We start from the raw sequence: 26,747 nt of genomic DNA on the forward strand, positions 1-26,747 counted from the left end.
CAAATGGTATGTAGCCTGTCAGACAGGGGACAAAGCCTGCTATCCTGTGACCCACAGTACTACTCTTGAGTGCACACCTGAAAGAAAGAAGCTCAGATATTCACAAAAAGACATGTACCAAAGTGTGCACAGTAACTTTATTATTCAGAAGAGTAGAAAAATTGGAAACACTTGACGGTCTATTAATAGGTCCAACAATTCAAAGGTCCACATGGCTGAATACCACACAGAGATTTAAAAAAAAAATGAACATAGTGATGAGTGAAGGAAGCCGGTAACAAAAAATCTGTATGACTCCACTGTGTGAAGTTCAAGCCCAGGGGTCTTTGATGGTAGGAATCAGAAAAATGGTCTCTCTGGGGTTAGTTTTGACCGAGAAGGCTATCAGAGACCCATGCAGATATTTTTATATCTTCATCTGGGTGGTGTACCCAGACATACTTACACAGTTATTTACAAAATTTGTCAAGTTTTACTCTTAACATTTGCATTATTTATGTGTATCTGTTATACTTCAATAAAAAATAAATCCATACTTTATTGTACAAAACAATACACATTTTGTAAGAACACATACAGACAAAAAGGTCACAGGATAGTAGGCATTGTCCTCTCTCTGACAGGCTATGTGTCATTTGACACTTCTTCCAGCAGCATATGGGAATTCTAATGGATACCCACCCTTGCCAACTCAAGATACTGTCAGCCTTTTATTTTTAGCCACTTTGGTGGCCGTGTGTGGTGCCACATTGTGGCTTCAGTCTGCATTTCCCTGATAATTAAGGGTGTTGAGTACATATGGGCTCAATAGAATGGTTGTGGGGAGGCTGTTAGGAAGGAAGGGAATGGAGTGTGGTTTGAACACAGAAGAAAAGAAATGAATAAGATTAAAAAAAAATGTTCTTGTCCAAACCAATAATGAAGGTTTATAGAAACTAAGGAGTATGATTAATCCAGTTTTTTTCTGTGCCCAAGGTAGAAAGGGACAGAGTTTGACAGAAAAATTGAAAACCAAAGAGCAACAGCAGCAGTGAGGTGGAGGCAGAATGCAGGCAGAAAGCACAGGCTTTAGAAACTTGAAATTAAATGGACCCCAAGAGTCTCTGCAGTCAGCAGGCAGTGGGACTCTGTAGTCACCATCTCTTTCCAGGCTTGTTGCCAAGAGAAGGACACCTGGCCCATTCAATGTCAAGAATGGAATCCAAGACAGTGACAGACACAAGCAAGGAAGAGTCCCCGGCTCTGGTCACTCAGGGTTAAAACTTCCCACGTCCAGTGTCCTCTCTGGCAATTAAATCAGACTAAACTGACTGCTGAACTGTGTGTCTAGCAATTAACACATATACACGAAGGCCAGTTTAAAGAAACTCGTGTACAGCTATGTTTGGGTTCTCCAGGTAAGGAGGCTCAGCCACTAGCCAGTGGGTTATAATCTTGGTGTCTGAATAGGAACATTTCTCATGTGAGTCACTCAGGCCACAAGTGACAGACACTAATTAGCCTAGGAGGACCTGTGGTTTTAGTGACATAGTTGTTTTGGGTTGAACTGTGTGTTCCTCAAATTTGGATGTTCAAGCTGTAACCCCCGGTACCTCAAAATGTGACCTTATTTGTAAATAGAGTCATTGCAGATGTAATTAGTTAAGACAGGGTCATACTGGATGAGGGAAGGCCCCTAATTCAATGTGACTGGTGTCCTTATGAAAAGTGAAAACTCGGAGACAGACATGCATACAGGGAGAACATCACGTAAAGATAAAGGCAGAGCTCAGGGTGATGCTTTTAAATGCCAAAGAATGCCAAAGATCCCCAGCAAACCCCCAGGAGATAAGCCGGAGGCATGAAACAGATTCCCCCCACCATTTTCCCCCGCTGTGGCTCTCAGGTTGGAAGGAATCAGCCGTGCTGACACCTTGGTCTGACTTCTGTCCTCCAGACTGTGAACAATACCCTTCTATTGTGCAAGTCTGGCAGTCTGTGGTACTTTGGAACCCGGTGCAGTGGCCCTACCACCGACACTGAAGTGCCTTATTGGTCCTGGCCTTCCCCTACGAACCTCTCCTGCCTTAATGGGAGGGGGAAAGGACTATTTCTGCACAGCGTGGGAGATGAGCTGAAGTGTGCGCAACATTTAGGAGTGAATTTGGGAAAGAGGAGGGGTGAGGGGTGAGGGTCATGTGGGGTGAAGTGACTCTGACCCTGGAGCATCCTCTGGGCACTGCTGGTTGGGTGAAACCACAAGGGAAGGGGCTCAGGGAGGCGTCAGAGATGCAATCAGGACGGAGTCAGCAGAGGTTTGCTATGAAGGATGCTAGAAGGCTGCTGGAGATGGCTGGTGTATGTGTGTGTGTGTGTGTGTGTGTGTGTGTGCACATGTGTGTATGCATATATGTGTATGTATATGTATTTATACATGACCGCACACACGTGTATGTGTGCATATGTATGAGTGTGCACATACGTGTATATGCATGTATATGTGTGCATACGTATGGGTGCACACATGTGTGTACTGAGGAGAGTGAGAAGTTAAAGAAAAACAGGGAGAAGCACCCAGCAGGAGAAACTGGTCCTTTAAAGAATCCCCCCACCCCCGCCCCAAACCCTTCCTTCCCTCTTGGGCTTGCTGTGAACCTTCCTTAATTAATGCCTGTAAAATGCTCTCAGATGCTGGAAGGAAAGCAGCAGCTTTATAAATAAACACAGACTTCTAAAGGTTGACGAATGCTGGAGTCCCTTAGGGGGGAGGAGAGAGCTGTGCTGTGCTGTGCTGTGCTGTGCTGTGCTGGGGGAAGAGGCATAGGAGGTAGCTGTCGTGAAGCCAAGGTTTTGGTACTGGTTTGGCCATTAACTGGTTGTACCTCCTTGGGCAGGTCAAAACTCACCTCTGGGCCCTGTCTTCATCAGTAAAACGAAAGGGTCAGATTATGATCACAACAGCCTTTCTCATGGTTACGTTTTATGATCAGTGAGTGCCTTTGGTCAAGGTCACAAAGTGCATTTGAGAGAAGCAAGCAGGACCTCCCATGGGGTGCTTGAAGGGATGCTTAGAAAAGGTACATAATTTGCCCAACACCTCAGATCTGATCAATGGCAGAGCTAAAATGGGGCTGTAAAGCCATCCTCCACAGTCCAGAGCATCCTTATCCTGGGCATGGAGGGAACCTGTCTCTAGGTGGTAGTGAAGGCAGGGAAAGTGGGAGCCACCTTACACTCAGGACCAGTGACCACCTTTGACAGTGACCTCCTCTGAACTTTCATCTTAATCCAAAAGGAAAGGCCCAAAAGGAAAAAGGAAGCTGGATGCTGAGATTGGAGGAAACCACGTTTAGTTCAAACCCTTCATTTGACAGAGGAAGCTGTGGCTCGGAACAATGACATGACCTGGCTTTAGTTACACACAGCAGATTAATGACAGAGCCAGGCCCAGAATGTGGCCTCCTGACTTTAGACTCCTTGTGTGCAGTCTGATTTCTTTTAGGCTTGGTCTAAGGCTGGTGCTAATTGCACGGCTGAACCAGGGGATCTCTAGAAGAATATATGTGGTGACCATTTGTTCCCATTTGCTCAGGATGGTGCAAGTTTATGCCTACAGTTTGATGTAATTATTAATAGTTCATGCCCAGAAGTATCCTAGTTTGGATGACAGATTTTGTGGTCACCTTATTGCTGACAACTGGGTAACACCAAAGTAGAGAGAGGTGGGGTGCCAGGAAACGTCCCAATTCAGCTCAGGTCATGATTTCACAGTTGGTTCATGAGTTCAAGCCCTGCATGGGGCTCTCTCCAGTCAGTGCAGAGCCCGCTTGGGATCCTCTGTCTCCCTCTCTCTCTGCCCTTCCCCCACTCATGTGTAGGAGCTTGCACTCTATCTCTCAAAAATAAAATAAAATATTAAAAAAAAAAACAAGAAGAGAAGGGACTTGAAACTATGGAATTCTTGGCCTTTAGGCTTGAAAGGACCTCTGTTCACCACAAAATCCCTCCAAGAGGTTCTGTTGGCTTCAGCAGAAGTGGTGCTGTTATGGAGATACCATTCTTTCCTCCCACTGGAGTGGAGTGTGATGGTACAAAGAGAGTCCTGCAGCATCTGAGTTAGAGAAGGTTCCCTGAAACTCCCGAAATCAGAGACAGTCCCCACTTACTTAACAGTTGTCCAAATACCTGCTTCACAGTGTTGCTGAGTCTGGAACTGCAGAGAGCTCCTCACATGTAAGGCATTACTTTTTATTAAGTCGAATCATCTTATCTTCTAAATAAGAGAAACTGACATCCAGAGAGGGGAAAAGTCATGCAGCAGGTTAATAGCAAAGCATGAAATAGAACCCAGGTCTCCTGGGCCTTGCTCTTTCCTCTCTGCTGCCCTGGCTGTTGGCATTCCCACAGGGCAGCCGGGCCTGGGCAGTGGGGAGAAGGGGGGAGCTGTCCCCTCACCATCCCACCTCAATCCACTAAACCAGGTGAATATCTGTGGGTTCCAGTGCAAAGTGCTGCTTCCCTCAGGTTCTCCAGAGGGAGCGACAGCTGGAGTGGGTGGAGAGCCTCCCAGGGATCCTGAGTGGCCTGCCTGGGAAACACTGACAGGAGGTGGGGAAGCTGTCAGGACAGACTTTGCTGAGAGCCACAGACTGTAAGGAGGCTGAGGGGTCCTCTGGGATACAACAGGACTGCACACTCACAGAATTTGGGGTAAGACCCTGGGAGGTCATCAGTCTGGGCCCAGATTTCCTCATTCCTAGGATTGGCCCTGCTCCGCTGTCATCAGCCCCAGGGAGGAATCTGGATTTGGGGAAGCACACACCGTGTGTTCTCCTTTCCCCAAGCCTAGGCGAGCCTGCCAACATGGCCATCCCACCTCCTGCCTCCCATCCCATTCAGCTTGGGCCCCTGGGGAAGGATTGCCCTGCCTCTGAATGACTTAGTAAAACGGTCCAATTAAGAAGTGAACTTTGAATTTTAGTTTCCTCAGCCATAAAATAGGGGATGCTTTGCAGGATTTCAGTGAGGGACAAATGAAATAAAGTACTAAGTACTGAGAAAAATGCCTGGTACATATGAAGAACTTAATAGGTGCTATCTGCTATTATTATTATTCACCTCTAGCCAGCATTTCCTCATCTAATCTCATGATCATCAACCTAGGCAACCAAGCAGGAAACCTGATTCCTTCTCTACTATCCGCAGATGAGTAATTAATCATCTTACTTACTACTAAGTCTTACTGATTTTGCTTCCTAAATATTTCTTGTAACTGTCCCTTCTTTTTCAAACAACCTCAGCTACCCCTCCCTCAGACCAGGTCATCATCCTCCTCCATGTGAACCCCTGCCACACCTCCCCACAGTGTCCCTGTTGCTCATTTTCTCTGCCTTTGCCCTCTCTTCAGTTGCCAGGGATCTGACCATGGCCCTTCCTGCCTGAATCGCCCAGGCTCCTTGTTATCTGCGGAGTCTGGCCTGGGCTTTCTCCAGCCACGTTTCCTGCCTCCCTCTAGCTTTCCATTTAAATTCCAGCAACACCAAGTGGCTTGTGTTCTACCTCCCTCCTTCCCATCCAGCTACACACCATTGCTGCTTCTTGCCTTCTTATCTTACACCATCTTTTTTTGCCTTGAACACCCGCCTCCCCCCATTTTGTCCACCCTTACCTGTCCTTTGTGAATTGGCTCAGGCCTCCTCTTCCTGGAAGTCTTCTCTCAACCTCCTGTCTGTTTTAGGTGTGCTGTAATATCCCATGCCTATCAATAACTGCCCTTACCACGTCTTACAGTTAGTCTCCTTCCAACCTGGACTGTGAGATCCTTGGGTCAGGATTAGGTCCCTTATGTCTCCCCACACAGAGAGCTCAGTACATGTTTACTGAGTGAATGAATGAATGCAAGCATGCATGAATGAAGTGGCCCCAAACTTGGCATGAGGAAAAGAGTTTAGGGAAAGGCAGCTCATTTCCAAAGGGTGGGAAAGATAGACATGCTTTTTGGATATATGAACCGGAACGAGGCACATTCCTCTAAGAGGAAAGGGAAAGCACTGGGGAGGATGAGCATTTTCCAGGAATCCAAAACTAGGAGTAGCTGTCTTTTTAGCCGATGTTACTGTGTTTGGCCCGGGGATGACAGAGGCATCTGACGGGTAATGGACATTCAGACACAGGCTGGGCATTTCACTGCAGAACAGAGCCCCCCATCCCATCAGGGTCTGATATTTATGGATTTTCTGTCAAGCCACAGTTTCTCAGCCTCTGGGCATGCTGGGTGAGCTACTATGCATACAGCAGGGAATAAAACTTAAGGAACTCATAACCCTGGGGAAGTGCTATAGGAAGGAAATATGAAAGCATCAAAAAGAATTCTGGACAGATCTATGATGGAGCCATAAATGGCAACAAAGAGAAGCTGGGATACACCTAACCTTTGAGGCTGATGGGAGTGAAGAGCAACTCCTCCCTTGCCACATTCCCTGGGGCTGCTGTCCAGAAGAAAACGCCACTGCGGAGCATAGATGGCTCTGACCCAAAGCAACAACTTCTATGCTCCCATGATAAACACACAGAAAATAATTTTCTTTCCTGCTACTGTCTTGGTTGAAGAAAGAGACAGGAGGTGGTGGGATTCAAATCCAGAACTGTTTGGCCCTAAGTATATGTTCTTTGCCATATGGGATAAGATGCTCATGGCAGCCTACCTGTTGGGACTGCCATCTTGGTCTTTTGAGCCCTTAAGTTGATTGTGTAGGCTCTAGCTGTGCTGAGGAAAGACATAGTCGGCATTACTTCTCAGCCTGGTGGTAGGAAGTGAGAACAAATCTCTTGGAGGAACCAGAGCTTCTTTCACTGCTTATGTCTTCCATAGAATCGTGTGTGGACACAGCTGGATGGGACCTGTCATGGGGCCACTGACAATATGCAGTCTTCTAGACCAGTGGGCTTATTGTTGCTGTTAGTGATGCTCAGCATCACTAAGTTGGGAACACCCACTGCCTCTCTTGAGTGTTTCAGCTCCTCCCAGCCTTGGCAGGATGTCCTACCTGGATTTTCACTCGGTAGCTTGTGCCTTTCATCTTGGTCCTTAGACTTATAGGGGAATTCTTAGGTTTTGGCTTACAAACATTGGGTCTCCCACCCTTTCTCTTGTCTATTTAGAATGATCTTTACTTCCTTCCTGTTGTGCCCTTGTCCAAGAGGACTGGCTTATCCAAGAAACCCGGCTGCATGGTTTGGGCTGTGCTAGCTGGCTCAGAGCCACAATGCCCGTCTGCACTGCTCAGTCCCTGGAGAAGGTTAACAACAGAGCTATGCTTTCCACCTCCCCGTTGGTGTTTTAAGACCACAGTCGACACACGCAGTTTTTATTTGTGTACTTTTCTCAAGGCTCGAAGTTGTTGGAAGGCATTACTCATAACTCAATTTGGTGAATATCTATCTAGATACTCGAGGTTGAGTTAAATATACCAAGTATTTGTAACTGCCTCTCTCACTATCCTAATTATAAGAGGGAGGGGGATGCCAACCACTTGAAACCTGAAATCAAGTATTCAGCAAAATGCTGGGGAGACCCACCAATCTGTGCAGCCAGGCAACTTTACATGTTGAAGTGTTGCTACAACCTGCTGGCTGCAAACGATAAATTTAGCCTTAAAGATGGCTCAATGTTCCAAAGCTTAGGAAGCAAGCTGATGCTTTGGAAAGGGAGAAGGAGCCACATGTCTGAATAGAGGAGGAACTGGAGAAAAAAGGGCTTCTCTATGGCTAGAAGGAGGGAGCCGCCAATTTGTCCATAGATTCTAGAGACTTCACTCCTAACACAGCACCATCTACCTCCACCCCAGGCCAGCCCAGCCCTGTCCTGTCCTGCCCAGCAGAACAAAGAACTGTCTTCACAGTTCAGTTGAGTTCCTCTCCTTCCTTGCCTTTGTACTAACATATGGTTGAATCCAGGTGAAGCCTGGTATTTAGAGGCCTGGTCTTTGATGGGACACCTCCCATTGTTAGCATTACATACCTGGGGATGTGGGCTCTAACATGTGTCAACTATTGCTTTTCTCTTTAACACCCAAGAGAACTGAAGATAGCCAATGTCATCCAATTTTATCAGCAAGACTGGGTACAAACACTAGAAAATTCCTAAAGATGCTGGTAAATGTTTCTCTCACTATGCAATTACCTCCATGCCTGGTTTTCTAAATGGGGAGACTGAGAAATGTGTCTTTTCAGAAGTTCAGGGACTATAAATTCTATTAACAGCACTGTCTTCTCTGGTTTTACAAGTAAAATGACACTTCACCTATAAACGCAGGGACAGTAACAATACGATCTCGGGTCACACTGACATCTTTGTCTTAAAGCGCTCATGTCATCTCCTTTGGAAAGAAGGGGTAAGTGTTACTGTTTTCATTTTACTGATAAAGAGATGAAGGGGAGAAGAGGGTATAGTAAAGTGACCACAGAAACGTAAGTGTCAATATAAGACTTAACACTCAGTCACAGTGGATGACAAATGATGGCATGTGAGGTTCACTCCAGCAGCTTCAGGCCTCATCCCAGTGGCCAGAAGACTGGGACACACCAAACAGCACAGAGGGGGGAGAACGAACTCATAGAACGCACAGCACGGAGGAACCGCTTTCCACAAATTGCCCCCATCTAAGGACCCTGTGTGGCGGGTCTTACTTTCATTTTACAAATGAAAACAGCATCTCTGAGAGGCTCACCTACGCAGGCGCTGAAGGCACTGCCTGATGAAGGCTGTGTGTTCTGTCCCCACACCTCGCAGAACTGACTTCCGTAACTTCTGCAAGCTTGAAATCCACCATGTCGGAGAACACTGCCTTTAGGCATAATTATCTCAGTTTTGCATCTGAAATTCAATTAGCTTAAAACTGCTGCCTGGGAGCCAGTGACACCTAGGAGTGGCATCCGTGATGGTCTCAGAATTTGGGATGAAAGTAGGAAAAAGAAAAGTCAATTTATATATGAAATCTAATTTGGGGTACCTTAGATAACCCATTTTATCTATTTCTCGGACTCTCTAGAGGAAGCTCTTTGTACAAAGAAGGTCTCCTCTGTTTTGCCATGTAGAAGAAATAAGCACTCAATCACCAAGTGCCCTTTAAAAGGGTGACTTGGTCTTTGGTCTAAATGAATTGGGCCTGTCACTTTTAAAGTGATTCATTCCAGTAAAGGATGGACAATTTATTACTTTTCAAAACAGATCACTGTGGAGTTGACCTAAAAAGTCCCGAGTGAAGCCTGCAGTGCAGGTCTGACCCTGCTGGGCCCAGGTCCTTTCTTCTATCACATAGCACTGTGCATCCTTTCACGTTAGGTGCTGCAATTGATATTTCTATTCTATTTATTCATTGCTGAGGTTAAAAAAATAAATATTTCAGAAATTAGCCATTTTCTACCCCCAGATATATTAAAACATTTAAAATGGAATTCATTTCTTTCTAGTTAGAGAAACAACTCTAAACATGTAATTAAGATCAAAGAGACTTTTTTAAAGAAAAGGTTGGCAAGCGGTTAAGTATATCATTGATTTTGTTCCAATTTTAGTATGTGTGTTGCAGAAGAGAGCACAATCACTGATTTCGGGATAATAGGTCATGTGTGTCTCTCCCCTTGCCCCATTCTCCTTATGACAGTGTGGAGGTATTACATACACAATTATTAATTTCAAGTATTTTGTTAGAACATCACATGGGTTTACATCTGTGTTAGATATTGTAGGAGATGTCAAAAAAAAAAAAAAAAGAAAAAGAAAAAAGAAAGAAAGAAATCCTTCCTTCCTAAACGTAGGAGGGTAACAGTAGACTCCTCAGTCCAGTGAATGGCACATCACAAGGGTAATAAGAGTCAATTCCTTTCCTGCCCACCTTTTCTCTGTAGAAGAAAAGGCACACTCCTGCAGGAGCAGGGGAAGTGGTATTCCCAGGAACACTACTGATGGTGTGCCTGCATGAAGGTCCACAGCTTAAAGCCCAAGTATAAGGATTACTTAGCATTGGAAGCTATCAGGAAACCTATTTTTCCCATGCCTCCTATATGACCTATAAAATGAGAATAAAACCTGTCTTCCAGACAGCATTCTAGAGATTTTTTATGATCTAAGAATAAAAAGAGCTATAGAAATGCAAAGCTTTATTTATTACCAGTATTCAGCAGAGACTAATTCCCATATTGACACTTCTGGGCCTTAACAACAAGGGCTCTTCTGACTCCCTCCAAGATTAAGCTCCTCATCTCTGTGAACATAAAATCAATCTGCTCTGTAGCTTGAAGAGTCTTTGTCATTATGCCCCTAAAGAACCTAGCACCTCTCTTCAGAGGCCAAGAGAAAGCTTTAAAATCTTTTGTAGACTTCTTCTCAGCATGTTTTGCTAAAAATGACAAAATGTTCATTTGGAAGCATAGGCAGGCATATTCGGCTGGTTAGGTCCAAAAGAAATAACAGGAGCTGGGATAAACGAAGTGTTACTGGAAATCTGGGCCATTTGTGGACTCCTAGAACAACTCGCCTCTAGAAGCTAGCTATAAATATCCTTAGAAATAATTTCCCTTCAAAAGCCTTGGGAAAACATGCCAACTGGATTTTTACAAATGAAACGTTTACTTTGGTAAAAGAAAACCTCCAAAGGCTAGGGTAGGTCCGCGTAGGTTAGTATGTGGGGTGACACTGCCACCTGGTGGCTGGCATGCGCTACAGCACAAGGAGCTCAGTAACAGGGAAACCACACTCCCCGCGTTCAAAGAATAACCAGAGCTATTAATAAAAAAGAAACCAAGTTTCCAGAACAGTCCTTCCTACTGAGAGGCTACTTCTTGTAGAATTGGCCCCATGCCTGCAAGGAAAAAATAATTTAAGCTTGGAATTTACTGTGTGATATGAGCAAAAGACTTCTATCTGCTTGATTCTTAGTACAAGGTGTAACCAAAGGATGTGATTAAAAAAGAGCTTGACTGAAAAAAATTCTGAAATGTTTTAATTCATATCGTACATACTTTTAAAAAAGGCGGAAACATTTAGGGTAACACCACTGACGTGAAAGAATCTTGAGCCACAGGACCTTGAAAATCAGTCTGAAAATGTTTTGCTTTCACATTGTCTTTTTCATGGCTGCTTGTGTCATGCTGAAGAGATAAGCTTCGTAGATTATATTCAAGAAGTTGTCATCGTTCTGGAAAACAAAATCAAAAGACCCAAGGGAATGTGATTTGGCTGGCAGGAACCAAAGGCTTCCTCTGTCTTGGAGCTAAACTGGCATTCTGACACTCAGACGCTCCTCTCTGCCTGTCTGCTCCAACGGCTGGTGGTTTTTCACTGCACACGAGAGTGTTAAGTGGGACCGGAGGCCTGACCAAGTCAGCTGCTGGTGTCCGACAGTCATATGAGAAGTAGCAAGTGCTCATTACCTACAGCACGGATGGGCAGCCCAACCACATGGCAGTATGGGATGAGGGTCACTCAAAAAAAGCCCGGGTCTGTTTCAGGAAAAGATACAGGTTCTAACAGAAGGCTGGAGTGGGAGGCAATGATCCAGGTCAGTGGTCTCTTTGGTCAGGAGATAGCTGGGGCTTCTTAAAGGTTCTCCAAGTCTCCCGCAATATATACACTTTATTTCAACATTAGTTAAGATTTACTTGCAACATGCTTCATTTATATCATCGAAACTAGCATAATTCTCCCATTAATTATGGAAAGTTTTTGGTCTGGGTGAGTGGGCAGCAGTTAGACTGGCAGTCTCTGGGCTCTACTGCCTGGCTAGGACTGAGGGAGAATCATGGGTCTAATCAGTGGTGCTCTTTGTTTTTAATTCTAGAGACTTCTCCCTCCCACTCAAATCCTTTAAAGCTTTAGCAATTCACCCACATTTCACATTCCCCCTTCATTCCCTCTTGGCACCCCACGCACATAGAGTTATTCTCATGCAATGAAAGAGTGATTTCTCCCTGTTTTTCCTACAAAGTAGCCACAAAGTCCCTGTGCGTGAGACTGTGTCCTACCAACAGGCGAAGACTAAAAACAGTCTGCATGAGTGACTTCCAAGAGTCCATCAGGAAGATGATGTCTACATGGGGAAAAGTAAAGTGTATGCAGAGAGTGGACGGATCATAATTTTCTACCTAGCAACGTACCGGGCCTGCTCTAGACTTTTGCTGGAGTCTTGGCTCCTGTACAAAGATCTTTGGAACAATGTTTTTTTAAATGGAATGAACCAGAAAAAAATGTGAAACTTTTCAATTTAAGTTTTTTTTTTTTTTTATTGCACATAAAAAAGAAGTTTATAGATGTCCTAAGTCCTCATGAACTTATGAGTGGCTTGAAAAGGTGGGAAATATTTTTACCCTGATATTTGTTTATGGATTATATGGATCAGCAACTCATTTGTTGCTGATCTTTAGTGGGCTGCTATTCTGCTTTCACACTTGGACACTGATTGCTAGCCCTCTCTCCTTCCCTTCCCTCCAAAATACGTGACCTTTAAAAAATGTTTTTACTAACAGAGACCACAGGCTTTTTAACTAGGACGGAACATCTGTGGAGTGCTAGCCAGCTCTCTGAAAGTCTGCCAAAGCTTAAGTAAAGTACCACAAAAATTTTCTTAAAGACTATATCAAAGACACCTAACTATGTTAACTGAGGTGTTTGAAGTCTGTCTGGATAAAAGTGTTCCACTTTTCAAGGCCTAGGATATATTTTTGGGGTATGCTTCACCTGGTAGACTGTTGAACGGCCTCCGGAGGCCCATCCCTTGCAGTCCCATTACTACCATGGCCCCAGCCCAGTGTAGCAGGAAGGAGCACTCTGTAGCCAGACTGCGGTTGAATCCTAGCTCTGCTATTTCCTAGCTGTGGCCTCAGGCCAGTCACTTAGCCTCAGTTTCCTTGTCTTTAAATAGAAAAGATAATAGGGTTGTTGTAGATGGATTAAATGAATTAATATATGTGAAGCATTTAAGACAGCGCCCGGCACAGAGCTCTCTACATGTGGCCACTGTTATGTTGTTACCTCATGAGCCAAGTGAGACAAATGGCTGACAAAGAAGTCCCCTCCTTCTATCCTGTCCTATCAGTAGGTTTCAAAATTATTTGTAAAATATGCCCTTAGTAGTCACAGCCATTACTTGCTTCCCTACCTTTTTCCTCCTTCTTCAACAGTCCTTGTGAACCTTCCCCTAAATGCTGCCACTTACTCAAGATGGCTCTCACCTCCATTTCCCCATGGTGAGCTTTCTGGGCACCAGCCAGCACCTACAATCCTCCCAGTGGCTGCTTAATTATACAGTATACGTTTCTTTCTTTTCTGGCAGGTGACAGCTTGGAGGACTTAGTCAATACTACAAAATCCTTGATGGTCTGAGACACCCAAAGTCCACAGCCAGTATTTTGAATCTCACCCAGCTAACTGAGCATGGATGCCATTGAGGTTTAGGTTGAATTGTTACATGGTCCTTTTATTCTTGGGGAGTACTAAGTAGGCATTAGCTAACTGAGTCTTTATCTCAAAGTGGCAACCAACAGGTCAGCAGGGAAAGGGAAGAATAGAGATGACGTGACTCTCCTACCTGAATGAGATACAGCAGTGCTTCCTGAAGCTGGAGCTTGGTAAGTGGGCTGCTGGTGACTGCAGGGGGTTCTGGGGTCTGCAGAGGCAGGAGGAGGCTGGTGGAAGTGGCAGCTGGTTCTTGGCTTCCCAGAGGCAGGAGCCCACTGTCCCTCTCCTTTGGTGGGGCACAGGTGGGTTGTGTGAACACCATAGGGGACATGAGCAGAGAAGGAGCCACTGTAGCAAGGACGCGCGGAGGTGAGATGGCCTGCTCACAGCAAATACACACAGAGGGCAGGAGTAAGTAGCAACTCATTGAAAAGAAAGGTAGACAGATAAAGAGGCCCCTCACTGGCAAGAATGGATATAAATGAGTTTCAGTATTAATTGCTCACAACTCCACTAGGTGGAGGAGCCTGTAGGAGACTGACTCCTGCTCAGTTGTCTCCATATTTTCCTTTGTCATCACTAAGCTGCTCTGCCAGTCTGCCGCTGTGACTATTGTTCCCACTGCATATAAAGCTCATCCTCTGAGTAATATTTTCTGCAGTTTACCACCATCACTTTGCAGCATGCATTTAGGACTGCTGGTCTCTTCCTCAGGGCCAACTGGCCACTACTCTGACCTAAAGGTCCAGCAACCCACATGAGTTGTTACACTTGCTGGGGGCACACACACATTTCCGCTCCTGATTTCTCTACGTGGAAGAACCTTCCCGGCCTCTCTCCACCTGCTCATGATTTCTCACTAGGAGGGAGACATGCTTATTAGGTTCACCCCTCCTAGTCCCTCCCTGATAGGATCTGCCAGCTCACGGAGAGCATCCAGCTCAAGTATGGGGGCAGGAAGGGCCAGTGGTGCTCAGCACTGCCAGTGACTTATCTGTCCAAGACAGTATGTCTACCTCACTTGGCTAAACACCTAAAACCAAGTTTTCCAACAGCTTTTCCAGTTATGCAAGTGACATTTTATCCCTGTCTGACGGACTCCTACAGCTAGCTCTCATTTGTTTCTAAGGCAGGTGAGAAAAAATGCCCCAAAAGAACTCACGAGAAGGGGGCATAAAGGCTGATAGTCTAGAAGCTGCTGTGATTTTTATAATCACTCCCTCAGTATCTTTTTGGGCAGAAAGAAGCCTGGAGGAAGGCAGGTTGTTTGTTTTCTTTAACTGTCCCTATCTGCCATCGCGAGGAGAGGAGCTAGAACAGATGCCACCCACAGTGCGGGTCCCGGCACCCTTAAGGAGAATGCAGTGCAGGCTGACGGATGCACACTGTCGTGATCAGCTCTCCACGCACGTGGGCACTGAAGAGAAATGAGAATTGTGCCCACTGAAGTTGATGTCAAACTATTAACCCCAACTTTTCTAGCGTCCCATCTAAACCACCAAGAGAAGCAGGTATCAAAGAAAGGGACACTACTGCACTGAAATGAGGAGGGGGGTGGGTAACAATCGTTTCTTTGAGATTGTCATAAATAATCAACAACACTTTGACTCATGTATACAAAGACTTATGCTATGTGACTGTGATCTTTGTTTTCAAAAAGGTGAAGGACTTTTGAGGAACCGTTGTAAGCTACGGTCCTGTAAGCAGGACAAAAAGACCAATGCTGACATCTGTTAATGAACAGAGAGAATGTCCTAACTTTTTTATTTTTTTTAATTTTCTTTTTTAAAGTTTATTTATTTTTGAGAGAAGGAGACAGAGCATGAGTGGGGGAGAGGCAGAGAGAGAGAGGGAGACACAGAATCTGAAGCAGGCTGTAGGCTCTGAGCTGTCAGCACAGAGCCCGATGTGGGGCTTGAACTCACAAACTGTGAGATCATGACCTGAGCCGAAAGTCGGATGCCTAACTGACTGAGCCACCCAGGAACGCCAAGAAATGTCGTAACTTTTAAACCCAATGCCTTTTCACTGAATTTGTACCAATCCAAATGGGAAAAAAAAAAAAAAAATCAGAGGTCTCCAGATGTTACTCATAGGTGATGAAACAGCTGTGGTTTTCTCACCACTCCAAGTTACTGATAAACTTAGAACTGCCTTCCTCAAAGGACAGAGTATTTCTGAAAGTATTTCCTCCTGTCTGGCATTTTGTGTGTGTGTGTGTGTGTGTGTGTGTGTGTGTGGAGTTAGATGGCATACTCACTCCTCTCTCAATCTTCATTAAGCTATACCAGCAACAGAAATAAAACCAGCCTGCACCTCTGAGGTGGTGAGTCTGCATGCCTTGTCACTTGTCACACACCTGCAGGTATGTACCCACAGGAAGCACGGTGCCCGGCACGTAGTAAGTGCTCAAAGGTATTTAGTGAATACATGGATAAACAGTAATGATTTTAAAATAATCAGAAAAGGTCGAATGTTTGGCATCTCACAGTATTTCAGAGCAAACAGTAAGTATCCATGGTCCAAGATTAGGGGGTTCTCGGCACATCCGTGTTGTTTCCCGTGTTCACGTGCTTGTGTCAGGCCTTATGACACTGTGAAGATTTAACTGTACAAATAAAGTATCTCTAAAAGGCGGGAAGCCCCCAGATGGCTAAGCAAAGAAAGGATGCTCTCTCCAGGCAGAAAGTTATGGTGATAATCAGATGCACAGATATGGCGCTCGGTGTCCTGCTCTGCACAGAAATGTCCCTAGAGCACAGAGGCTGATGTCAAGCTTCACTGCAGTGCAGCAATACCGCCCCCATGCCCCCACCCCTGTAGACACGCACCTGAAAAAGAGGAGTCTGCTTTTCTGTGCTGGGTGTCTTGTCTATCCAGGACTCCAAGGTCTTCCCTGTCCTAGAGCTCTGGGTTACCACGGGGAACTTTGCTGCCAAAGCCGGCCGGTTAGATGCGTGCAACTGCTGCTCCTGCTGTACAATCTGAAGCTTTTTCAGTAACTCTTGAGGGGAGATCACTCCAGAGCTGCTCATCTGATTGCCAGAGAGGGTGAGTGTCGGTCTCGGGTGTGTTGACTGCTCTTTTCCGTGAGCCTGATGTCCTGGTGTCTGAGGTGGAAGGGAGCCATTGAAATACCCCACCTGTGCCTGCACCAGTCCCCTTACTGGAGCGCCCGGGGTGGCAGCGGGGAGAGTGCTGCTGAGGTTTGGGGCAGCTGAGCCAGCAGGTGCTGGTATACTAGGCTCATACTTGTTCGCTGACCTTGGGGTGCTCTGAAGCTTCTCCAACAGGTTCTGAGTTCTGGAAGCACTCTGTACATGACAGGAAGTCCCAATGCTATGGGGAGACCCTGGCTGGACAGGTCCCAGAAAAACCTCCCCAGCAGAACAGGTATTGCCATTTTTACAGGGCCGGTTTTCAGGCAGCTCTGACAATGGATGGAGGTCTGTACTCCTGACCATGAGTTTCTGAATGGCCGGACAGAGCTGTTTCTCGAGGGGGGGTGAGTGTCTTCTGGGTTCCTCATAGGAGAGAGAGCGTACAACCCCCTGCCTGACCGGAAGTTTCTCCTGCTGCTGCTGCTGCTGCTGCTGCTGGTGGCGGATGGTCTGTGGGGACCCCACAGTTTCTTGACATGTAGATTTGTCCTGCTTCCCAAAGAGAGCTGTCAAGGACAAGTGTTGTGGTTCAGGGTCTAAGGTCTGGAAAAAATAAAAATGTCTGAAAATGGTTCTATAGACAATTTGGTTATATAGGGGGGCTATGAAACATAACTAACCTCACTGATGATTTATTCTATTTACACAGGATCAATTAGAAGGGATGAAAAAACTATAATTATAGTAAATTTTACAAATTTAAGACCTCCTTTTGAGGTCAAAAATTTTCAGTATTCTTCTCTACCACCCCTGAGATAATGGTCATATTCTAGCATCTGTTGATAAAATAGGTCCTTGATGGGCTTGGGGTTCACAGACAGGGGACCAGTATGGTACAAACATATACTAAAAGGGAAATAATCTCTTCAACAGGAAGTCCGCCTAACCCTGCAGAGTACAAGAAGATGCTGAGAATGCACAGGAATGTGAGGATTTTTGTAGAATTATAAATTTAGGACTGGAAAGAAATCTAAGTCATCTAATCTAACTTGACCCTTTCAACTATATACCAGTAGCTTTAAAACAATCATCATGTGCATACATACTATGTGCCCTGGCCCGATCAGTCACAAAGCTACCTCCTTCCTGCTCTGTATCACCTCCTGCTCCTTCTGCTGCTTCCTGTGTTGTTGGACTAAGAAAACATGAGCTTCATTCTAAAGTCAACCTATTCCAGTTTCTCTATTAAAAAAAATTTCCATGGAAGGCAAACAAAAATAAAAGAAAGTTAAAACATAATTAGAAAAGACTTATTTTTTTAAAAAATCAACATGAGCCTTTCATTTAGACAGTCTTTATGTCTTTTGGCTCTATATTCATTTTCAAAATTGATTTAAATGAATTCCTTAAAAACAAACAAACAAAAAAATACCAAACCTTTAATGAGGAATAACCATAGGAAACAGAAATAGCCACATCACATTTGTAATCAATAATGGGACTTCCAGATTAGCAATTTTGTTAATGCTGCACTATTCTGAAAAATATATGTACAAAATATGCCATCATATTTATATATTTAGATGCAAATGCCATGACAAATCATCAGGTCTACAGGGGAACTGTATGCCCCTCCTCAGAACAGGAATCCATTTCTGTACACTCAGTGCCCAGCGCCACACCCAGTATGGTGGAAGTGCTCAGAAATGTTTAACTGACTTGTTGCCTTGGTGTCCTTCCCTCAGTAGCCTTGGGAAGCCAACCACCTACCTCAGAAGAACACAGGCCTGCCAGGTAGTATTCCTGTCAGCTCTGACAATGTTACGAGTTTGCTGTTTTTTAAAAAATATATTATCTAAGGAGTTCAAGTCCACAAGAGATGAGCACAGATTATGGTAAATGCCAAAATTAAAAATTTCAACCTGCTTCTAGGAAGAATACATTAATAGTAATTTTTTTAAAATCTTGAATTTGAAATCTCTCTTTCTTGGGTTTACCTTGAAGCACCCTTGAATAGTACCAGGCTCTCCCTTGACTATACTCTGGGTCAAAGTTCTTTAAGAATTCTAGAGAGACATGGCAAATGAAAAGCACAGGACTTGTACCTGGCTGGGCCGAGGTATGCGCTGTTGCTGGTTTTCACTAGGCTTCACTGGAATTGGTTTGATGAGATTGGGGTTGTCATAGATAGCAGATGAACTGGTTATCTGTTTTGGCTCAGAACAGGTTTTACACTGAAATGGAAAAAAGAACCTTATTTTTGGTGAAAAAGAAGCTTTAATCTTTTTATTTTTTTATTTTTTTATGTTTTTCAACTTTTTTATTTATTTTTGGGACAGAGAGAGACAAAGCATGAACGGGAGAGGGGCAGAGAGAGAGGGAGACACAGAATCGGAAACAGGCTCCAGGCTCCGAGCCATCAGCCCAGAGCCCGACGCGGGGCTCGAACTCACGGACCGCGAGATCGTGACCTGGCTGAAGTCGGACGCTCAACCGACTGCGCCACCCAAGTGCCCCGAAGCTTTAATCTTTTTAAAAGTACATAACTTGTTGCTCTTTATTTTATCTAATTGGTAGCTATTTTTTGATAAATTTTTGTGCAAAAAGGAAAATTACTTTATCTCCTCTGATATGAACTATATTTGAGTATAAGTCAAATTCAAATTTAATTTTTCTTTGTTGTACAATTTCAATGCCCTAAAAATATTACCAACAGTGTCAGTCTGCAAGACCCAGAGACTCTGAGATACCTAGATGCTTGAAAGGCTATGGATATGCTTAAGAAGCAATAGTTTAAAGATACAGAGTCTAGGAGCACCTGGGTATCTCAGTTGGTTGAGCATCCGGCTCTTGATTTCAGCTCAGGTCATGATCTCACCATTGTGAGACTGAGCCCCAAGTCACGTTTTGCACTGAGTATGGAGCCTGCTTAAGATTCCCCCCCCTCTCCCCCCCCCCCCCCGCCCCTCCCTGGCTCATGCAAGTATGTGGACACACTCACTTGCTCTCTGTCAAAAGAAATGGAGACAGTATCACTTACTTAACCATATGCTTATTGTTGTTTGTTTACATTATTTCACACTTTTCAACATGGTATAATAAAGATTTTTACTTGTGGAAAAAAAAGAAATGGAGAGTCTAATGCTTTTCAATGAAAACAGTGATAGAAACAATGATTTCTTATTTTTAAATTTTTTAATGTTTATTTATTTTTGAGTGAGAGAGAGAGAGAGAGAGAGAGAGACAGAGTGTGAGCCAGAGAGGGGCAGAGACAGAGGGAGACACAGAATCCCAAGCAGGCTACAGGCTCTGCACTGGGAGCACAGAGCCCTATGCGGGGCTTGAACCCACAAACTGTGAGATCATGACCTGAGCTGAAGTCAGACGCTTAACTGACTGAGCCATCCAGGTGCCCCAGAAACAATTCTTTAAATGCCATGTCTGGATAACTGTATGGTTTATTCACCCACTAGCAGTTGACTTAAAACTGGGGAGTTGCATTATCAAAGTAACTAACCTTTTCGGTCTACAAACCAAAAAGTAAAGCTGATTCAAACCATTGATTTAAAAACTGCTAACATCATCTTTATTTAATAAATGACGTTTTACATAAACAGAATAATTCAAATCTGAGTGTTCTGAGCCACTCACTACAAATTAGAATTTCACAGAGAAAGAGACAAGAGACAAGACTCATCATTTCAAATACTGAATCATTATCATACATTAATCTAACCAACCATGCAATTGCTAACACAGTAGGATTTATAACACCAAGAATACAGCAATGATGTCAGTATCTACCTTGTTGAAACACCAAATAAAACTGAATATAAAACCACTACCTTCTATTCCATATTCTCCATAGCATTGCTAGTTTCAACTGTCAAGGCCTCAGGCCAGAAAATATCTCACACTGTCCCTGACATGGAATGAGCTATAAAGACACTCTTATTCCTCAAGAATCTAAGGTGTTTTACAGTTATTGGGTTGTATTTTCTAATTCAAGGATGTAAGAGTATGGGGTCAATTACCACCATGTTCACTTGTGTTTGTAAAATTAATTGTACATAGGACTTATTTTCTTCCAAGAATCCTATCAATAATTTGGGTATTTGGCACTAGATTGATTGGGAGGTGAAATCCCTTTGAGTCAAAAAATGTTACTTCTAATTCTTAGGTGAATGCTGGTGGCTGCATGGACCAACTGGCCTGGCTTTCCAAGGCAATAACCAACACAAGACAAGAATACAGCCTGAGATAGAGTCACTTACAAAATGTTAGCATGGAAGCCTAGAACTTCTGCTTGCTATGTAAAAGAAAGAGGACACTCAGATTACTTTCAGTGAATGACCGTGTCTGTACTTTTTCATCCTCTCTGTTCAGGGACCTTGAATTCAAACAAAGAAAAACAGATTTTCCCCCCACCTTTGCTATACACATATCTGCATGGGCCGAGAAGCTGCTGTTTCTTGCTATGCATAAGCCCCAGATAGCCTTTCTAAGTAAAACTGCTATAAGCTGTCTTCTGTGTCACTATCTATCCATCACTGAAGCCTTGCTTTCATGTAAAAATTGTTCTTTATCAAATTGCTCAGAATTAAACATCATCTGCCTCAATAGTTCGTAGCTCATTTTCCAGCTGTTTAATTTTCTATGCTTCTCTCGACCCAAATAACTCTATGATACTTGGAAAAAAACACAGAGCTGGAAAAAGTGCATAATGGATTCTCCATAGAGATCCTGAGGCACTTCTTTAAAGCCTTAAAAACTATGTCACATGATCTCATTTTCTCACACACAAACACACAAACATATGTACCCATGCCAAGAGAAAAGCCTGGAAGAAAATATACTGAAAGCGTTAAAAGTAGACATCTTGGGGTTATAGGATTATGGATATTTTTTATTTCCCTTTTCTACTTTTTTGACTTTCCTCATTGAACATCAAACGACACTTAGTAATTTCTTTAATTTTATAAATAAATCACAGTATATTAAAAGAGACTTATTAATTCTTGCCTTAAATCACAAAACACAACATAGTCCATTTCTGCACACTCAGAACTTAACTATGCAGCCAAGGATCCTTTCTGGCCCTGGTTCTTTTTCTTACTGAGCGTTGGTGGTTTTACTGTATTGCTCATTTGCATATCAGCTAGAAGTCTAATAGGAGGTAAAAAGAGATGAAGCTCAAATTAACATCATGCTACTTTACAGCAGATTCACAGAAAGTTGTTGCTTAGGGGAAAAAACATAAAATATTGGCCAAAATAAGGTTTTTAAATTATTTTATTAACTTCATGTAAGTAATTGCATCTGATGTCAGTAGGCTTCACTTTACCAACATCATGTACCTCTAGCTCAAAAGTTTTCCTCCTCTTAATTTTTGGGATTTTCAAGAATTGAGTAATTTTAAAGTTGGGCAGCATCCCAGAAATCACTGAGTTGAATCCCTACCCAGAGAAGTGAGATTCTTTTCTAGTATCCTGGTATGTCATCATGTGGTTTCTTCCTGAATACTCCTGGTGATGGGAGAGGCACTTCCTCACACGAGAAGTCCGAGGGAAATCTTGTTTTCTTTCTCTTTTGCCTCTTTCTGTGTTCCCCCTATCCTGTACCTCACAGCCATTTTACTCATGATCTCCACATGTTCTGAAATGTCTGTGTGTGGGAGAGGAGGTAACACAAACACAGGCAAATATAAAGCAGGTTTACACAATGCAACGGAAGTTCACAGAGGAGCATATACATCAGGTTGTGTAGATCAGAAATAACAGGATGGACAAAGACCATTTGAAATGGGCCATGAAGGGCTAATCATACGTTGGCAGGTAAAGAAGGAGAGGGGACAGCATGGGAAGAAGGCATGAAGACACTTGCAGGAAGTGACACTGTTACTCTGTTTGGTAGGAGTTTCAAATATTTGTGGGGGGTGGTGGAGTAGAAGGTAGTGAGATTAGAAGAATAAACTGGGGCTATGTTATGTAATCCTTGGAGAGTCCAAAGGTTCATATACTAGGCAACGAGAAACCAGGAAGAATTTAGACCAGAGAAGTAATGTGATGATTCAGGTGCTCCTGGGTTACATCATTGGCTGTTAATGACAGAAGGAATAATTTCTTCTGCTTATCACACAGTTGGAGCAATTAACATTATGCATATAACATGTATTTGGGTTTAGAGAAAAGCAAGTCTATACGCTGATTAAACATCTGCACCTCACGTCAACACTATAACAACCAATATGGGGGGCATAATGATGAATAGAACACTGTTTTGACCTCAACAAGTTTATTATTTTTATTTTTTATTTTTTTAATGTTTTTTTCAATTTATTCTTGAGAGAGAGAGAGAGAGAGAGAGAGCAAGCATGAGTGGGGGAGGGGTAGAGCAAGAGAGGGACACAGAATCCGAAGCAGGCTCCAGGCTCTGAGCTGTCAACACAGAGACCAACGTGGGGCTCGAACTCACAATCCGTGAGATCATGACCTGAGCCGAAGTCGGATGCTCAACCGACTAAGCCACCCAGGCACCCGTGACCTCAACAAGTTTATAGTGGTAGAAGTTGACTTAAAGGTAACAAACGAGGAAGAACAAAATAAGTTCTAAATAGTAACAGACTGCTGAGTTCAGTAGAAAAAATAATTAATTTGAATGAAGAGATCTGGGAAAATTCCATGTAAAAGTGGAATTTTAACTGGGCTTTGAAGGATATGTAGATTCTGAAGGGCAAACAAAGTGAGGGGAAACAATGCAAGTTGTAGGTACGGTATAAAGTGATAGCCTACATGACATCTCCAAAACCACGTGTGAGTGTTTCTGTGTGTGGTTCTGTGTCCTTTGATGAGACAGTCAGGTGCAGCTATAAGAGGAGACACTGGAGAGGCTCAGGAAACAAAATTACACTCAAAGGTCCTAGAAACAGGAGGCACAGGACGCCCCTCAGGGCCACATGGGGCAGCCTCAGGGTGGGCAGGGAGCAGAAAGTGGGAGCAAAGGGAAAGCCAAGACTAGAGCCTCTGCTGGGGTTTCTGCACTTTAGGACTGGCTAGTTTGGATAACTGCAGTATGTTCTACACTACAGGGTGGTCCCTAGTAGCCTAACCTGGTTCTGAAATGATTAAGGCAGAGGAATATTACCTCCTGCGGTGCTGGGGCCAGATCCAGGAGGGATGGCTCTAGACTGGTTAGTGTGCATGTCAAAGGCATCCTCTGACTGGGCCCTTTGCTAGTTCTAAGAATGGGCTAGCCCAAGGAGGAGGATTCTGTCCCCAACCAGAAGACTTTTAAGATGTCAAAACATCATAAAAGAAAAATAACACAATATATGTGTTTGTGTATGTGAATGTGTGTATGTGTGTGTATGCATATGTGTGTGTGTATTGAGAGGAGGGAGGGAGAAGAAAGAAAATAATTTTTGTTCAATATTTGCATTCATTATTTATTGGCCATCGTTAAGCTGTCCTCACAGAACCTAAGTTTCCAGAGGGCAAAAATGTCACCTTTTAAGATTAATCTTTGGTGTGCCTAACATAGTGCAATTAGTAAAGTATAATGAGTTGACAGTTGCCAAGTCATTAGGATATTTTTCAATGGCTGTTAAAGAATTAAGCAAAACACAAAACTAATACAGAAATAGTTGTTACTGACTGAATCTGGCATTTTAAAGCATCCTCTGTCCAGGCCCTCCAATCGAAGGATAATGAAACTGTGGTTAATTCAGATTCATATTCATTTGTATTCATTCCTTCAACAATCATTTATTTAGCACCTATGTGCTGGGAGCTCTGAAGGTTCTGAAGATAAATGAAGGATGTTCTTAGTACTCAAGTAGCTCACAGTCCAACAACCAAGAGAAGGTCAACCATCAAGTCAAAGGCATGCTAAAGAAATTCGGTCCGTTGTCCTTTACTATGTACCCTCCCCTCAGGATTTTTCTGAGCTTCCTTGTTGTGTCATTGAAGTTGTTTTCTACCTGCCCTTTCCCCCTCTTCCCTTTCATTTTCTGTAAACTATAAAGTTTAAGAAAGCTCAAGACTTAGATTCAGGATCTAATGACATGTAAGAACATTTCGAAGTGGTGCTACATGTTTCTGTTTCACATTATATCACATTAGGAGGCACGTGATGTCTGGTTATCTGACTTTTAAAGGCACTGATCAGTGGATTCAGATGGTGGCAGATTGATCCTTCCATGGTCAAGTTTCCATCAAACTTTCTCATAATATTAACATTACTAATGACAATTGCTTGAATCACTTATTTTACTATGGTGATTTTAAGTTCTATCACTTCATCTACATTTAATAGCTGGAATTCTTGGTTGAGAACTTTCCCTCCTAAACCAGGATTACGAGGTTACTCTGAAAATTGGTCCCTGCTGGGCAGGCAGGGTAAATGCTTAATTCCTTCCCATAAACTACCAATTATCAGAGGAACGACTTGGTGTCCTAATACCTCCAAGAATAGCCAACAATTATTTTTTGTTTTGTTTTATATTTTTAGTCTGCTTGCTCTCTCATCACCACGAACTCACAGATTATATATATGCAATGTGTTTCAATCCATTGTAGTCATTCTTATTGATGTTAGAATTTGATGTTTTGGTTAGCAGTCCCTTCACGTTGACTTCTGTGCCCCTTTCACATAACCCTATTTGTTTGATTTTCCTATCCCAGACATGGGATATAGGAATTGGGAATTTCTTCAAAGAGCCCTGATACCTTTTAGGAGGGAACAGTATTTAGAAACAATAATCTTGGGGCCAAGGGTGCTTATTGCTACTGGGTTGTCACTTATCTCTAGGTCTCTTCAGGGTAGAAGTTAGTAACTACATATTTAAGAAACCAAATATGAACTAATTCTCACACTTCTACTTAAAATTTAACATTATATGACTTTAACTTAATATTTTTCTCTTATACGAAAGGTTTTGTTCTGAGCACATAAACATACTCATTTATTATATCCATGACAGCTAAAAAAATTACAATGCCAATATTAACAATAAAACCACTGAATGAAGTTTACAATTTCTTTGCAGTTCTTTTTGTCCTTCAAATATAACGCTCTAAGGGTCCTTATGTCCTTTAGATATAATGTACTAAGGGTCCAAATATGGGGCTCTGAAGTCACTCTAATTTCTTTTCTAAGTAATTATATCATAATATGATATTCAGTTATGTACATTATTCCAGCTGGTTTCCAAATCCTAGGTTTTAATTATCCTTTTTCCCTAATTTTCTTTTTTCCTATGTTTCTAGAGAGTGTCAATCTTTTACTTCTCAATTTTTATAAGAGCAGTGTATAAAATAGGGAAATTAACCCTCTTCCTGTTGCTTAAATATAAATGTTTCTCAGTTTTATATATCTTTCCACTTTTTAAAACCAGGCAAAACATTTATTTTTTGATTTTTATATAGCTGAATGAATTGCTTTTGGGTTTTAAGATATAGTTAGGAAGATTTTCCCTTTCCAGATTACAAAGAAATCCATACAAATTTTTCTCTGGTACTTGAATGGTTTTTTTTACATTTAAATTTCTAATAATTTGGAATTTATCCTGGTATAAGGGACAAATCCAATTTTGTATTTTTCCAAATGGCTACCATTTGTTCCCATTTCATTTATTTAAATATCCACTCAAATAGTTGATTTGAGATTTTCATCTTTATCTTCATCCTAAATAACATCCTAATGGGGGGTCATTTTGGACTTTCTCACCTGTCCCATTGGTCTCTCTGGCTGTTTATGCATCGATACCATCAAGACCATAGTGTTTTATGTGCTTAGGTGTTAATGCCTTAATATTCAGAGTTTGCTGCCCCTTCTCTCCCAATAGTGCCCTTCTTTGTCAGAGTTTCCGCTGCTTTTCTTCCTGTATATTTCTTGATGAACTTTACAATCAACATGTCTGGCTCCAGAAAAGAAGAAAATAAACCAGTCTTTATTTGTTTAGGAATCATCTTAAATTTACAGACTAAACAGAAGTGAAAGCTTTAAGTTTCATCTTCTTATCCAAGATCAGGACATATATTTCCATTTGGTCAAGTCTATTTTTATGCCTTCATACAGGTTTTGCCCTTTCCTTGTTACCTTTATTCCAAAGAATGTTATATTAATAGTTGCTACTGTAAATGGGGTCTTCTAGTAAACCTTCTGATTGGGTACTATTTGTATATATGAAGCCTGCTGATTTCTTAGGCTACCTT

General features: G+C 42.9%; 1 protein-coding gene across 2 annotated transcripts in view; it reads right to left on the reverse strand.

Annotated features, from left to right (window-relative positions):
• Nucleotides 1–10,957: 10,957 nt before the first annotated feature.
• The window catches only part of DCP1B (decapping mRNA 1B), a 59,007-nt gene continuing 43,217 nt past the window's right edge, over nucleotides 10,958–26,747 (reverse strand). The window contains exons 6-9 of one of the 2 annotated variants that reach the window (XM_058744229.1): nucleotides 18,639–18,767; nucleotides 16,264–17,136; nucleotides 13,563–13,811; nucleotides 10,958–11,174 (exon numbers count right to left, since the gene is read on the reverse strand). In XM_058744229.1, coding sequence (XP_058600212.1) covers nucleotides 11,094–11,174; nucleotides 13,563–13,811; nucleotides 16,264–17,136; nucleotides 18,639–18,767 — 1,332 coding nt within the window. In that variant the 3' untranslated portion in view covers nucleotides 10,958–11,093. The remainder of the gene's footprint in view (nucleotides 11,175–13,562; nucleotides 13,812–16,263; nucleotides 17,137–18,638; nucleotides 18,768–26,747) is intronic. The other variant, XM_058744230.1, reaches the window with a different exon arrangement.

The sequence above is a fragment of the Neofelis nebulosa genome, chromosome 8 (genome assembly GCF_028018385.1).
Source record: "Neofelis nebulosa isolate mNeoNeb1 chromosome 8, mNeoNeb1.pri, whole genome shotgun sequence".
In the NCBI taxonomy this organism is placed as follows: domain Eukaryota; kingdom Metazoa; phylum Chordata; class Mammalia; order Carnivora; family Felidae; genus Neofelis; species Neofelis nebulosa.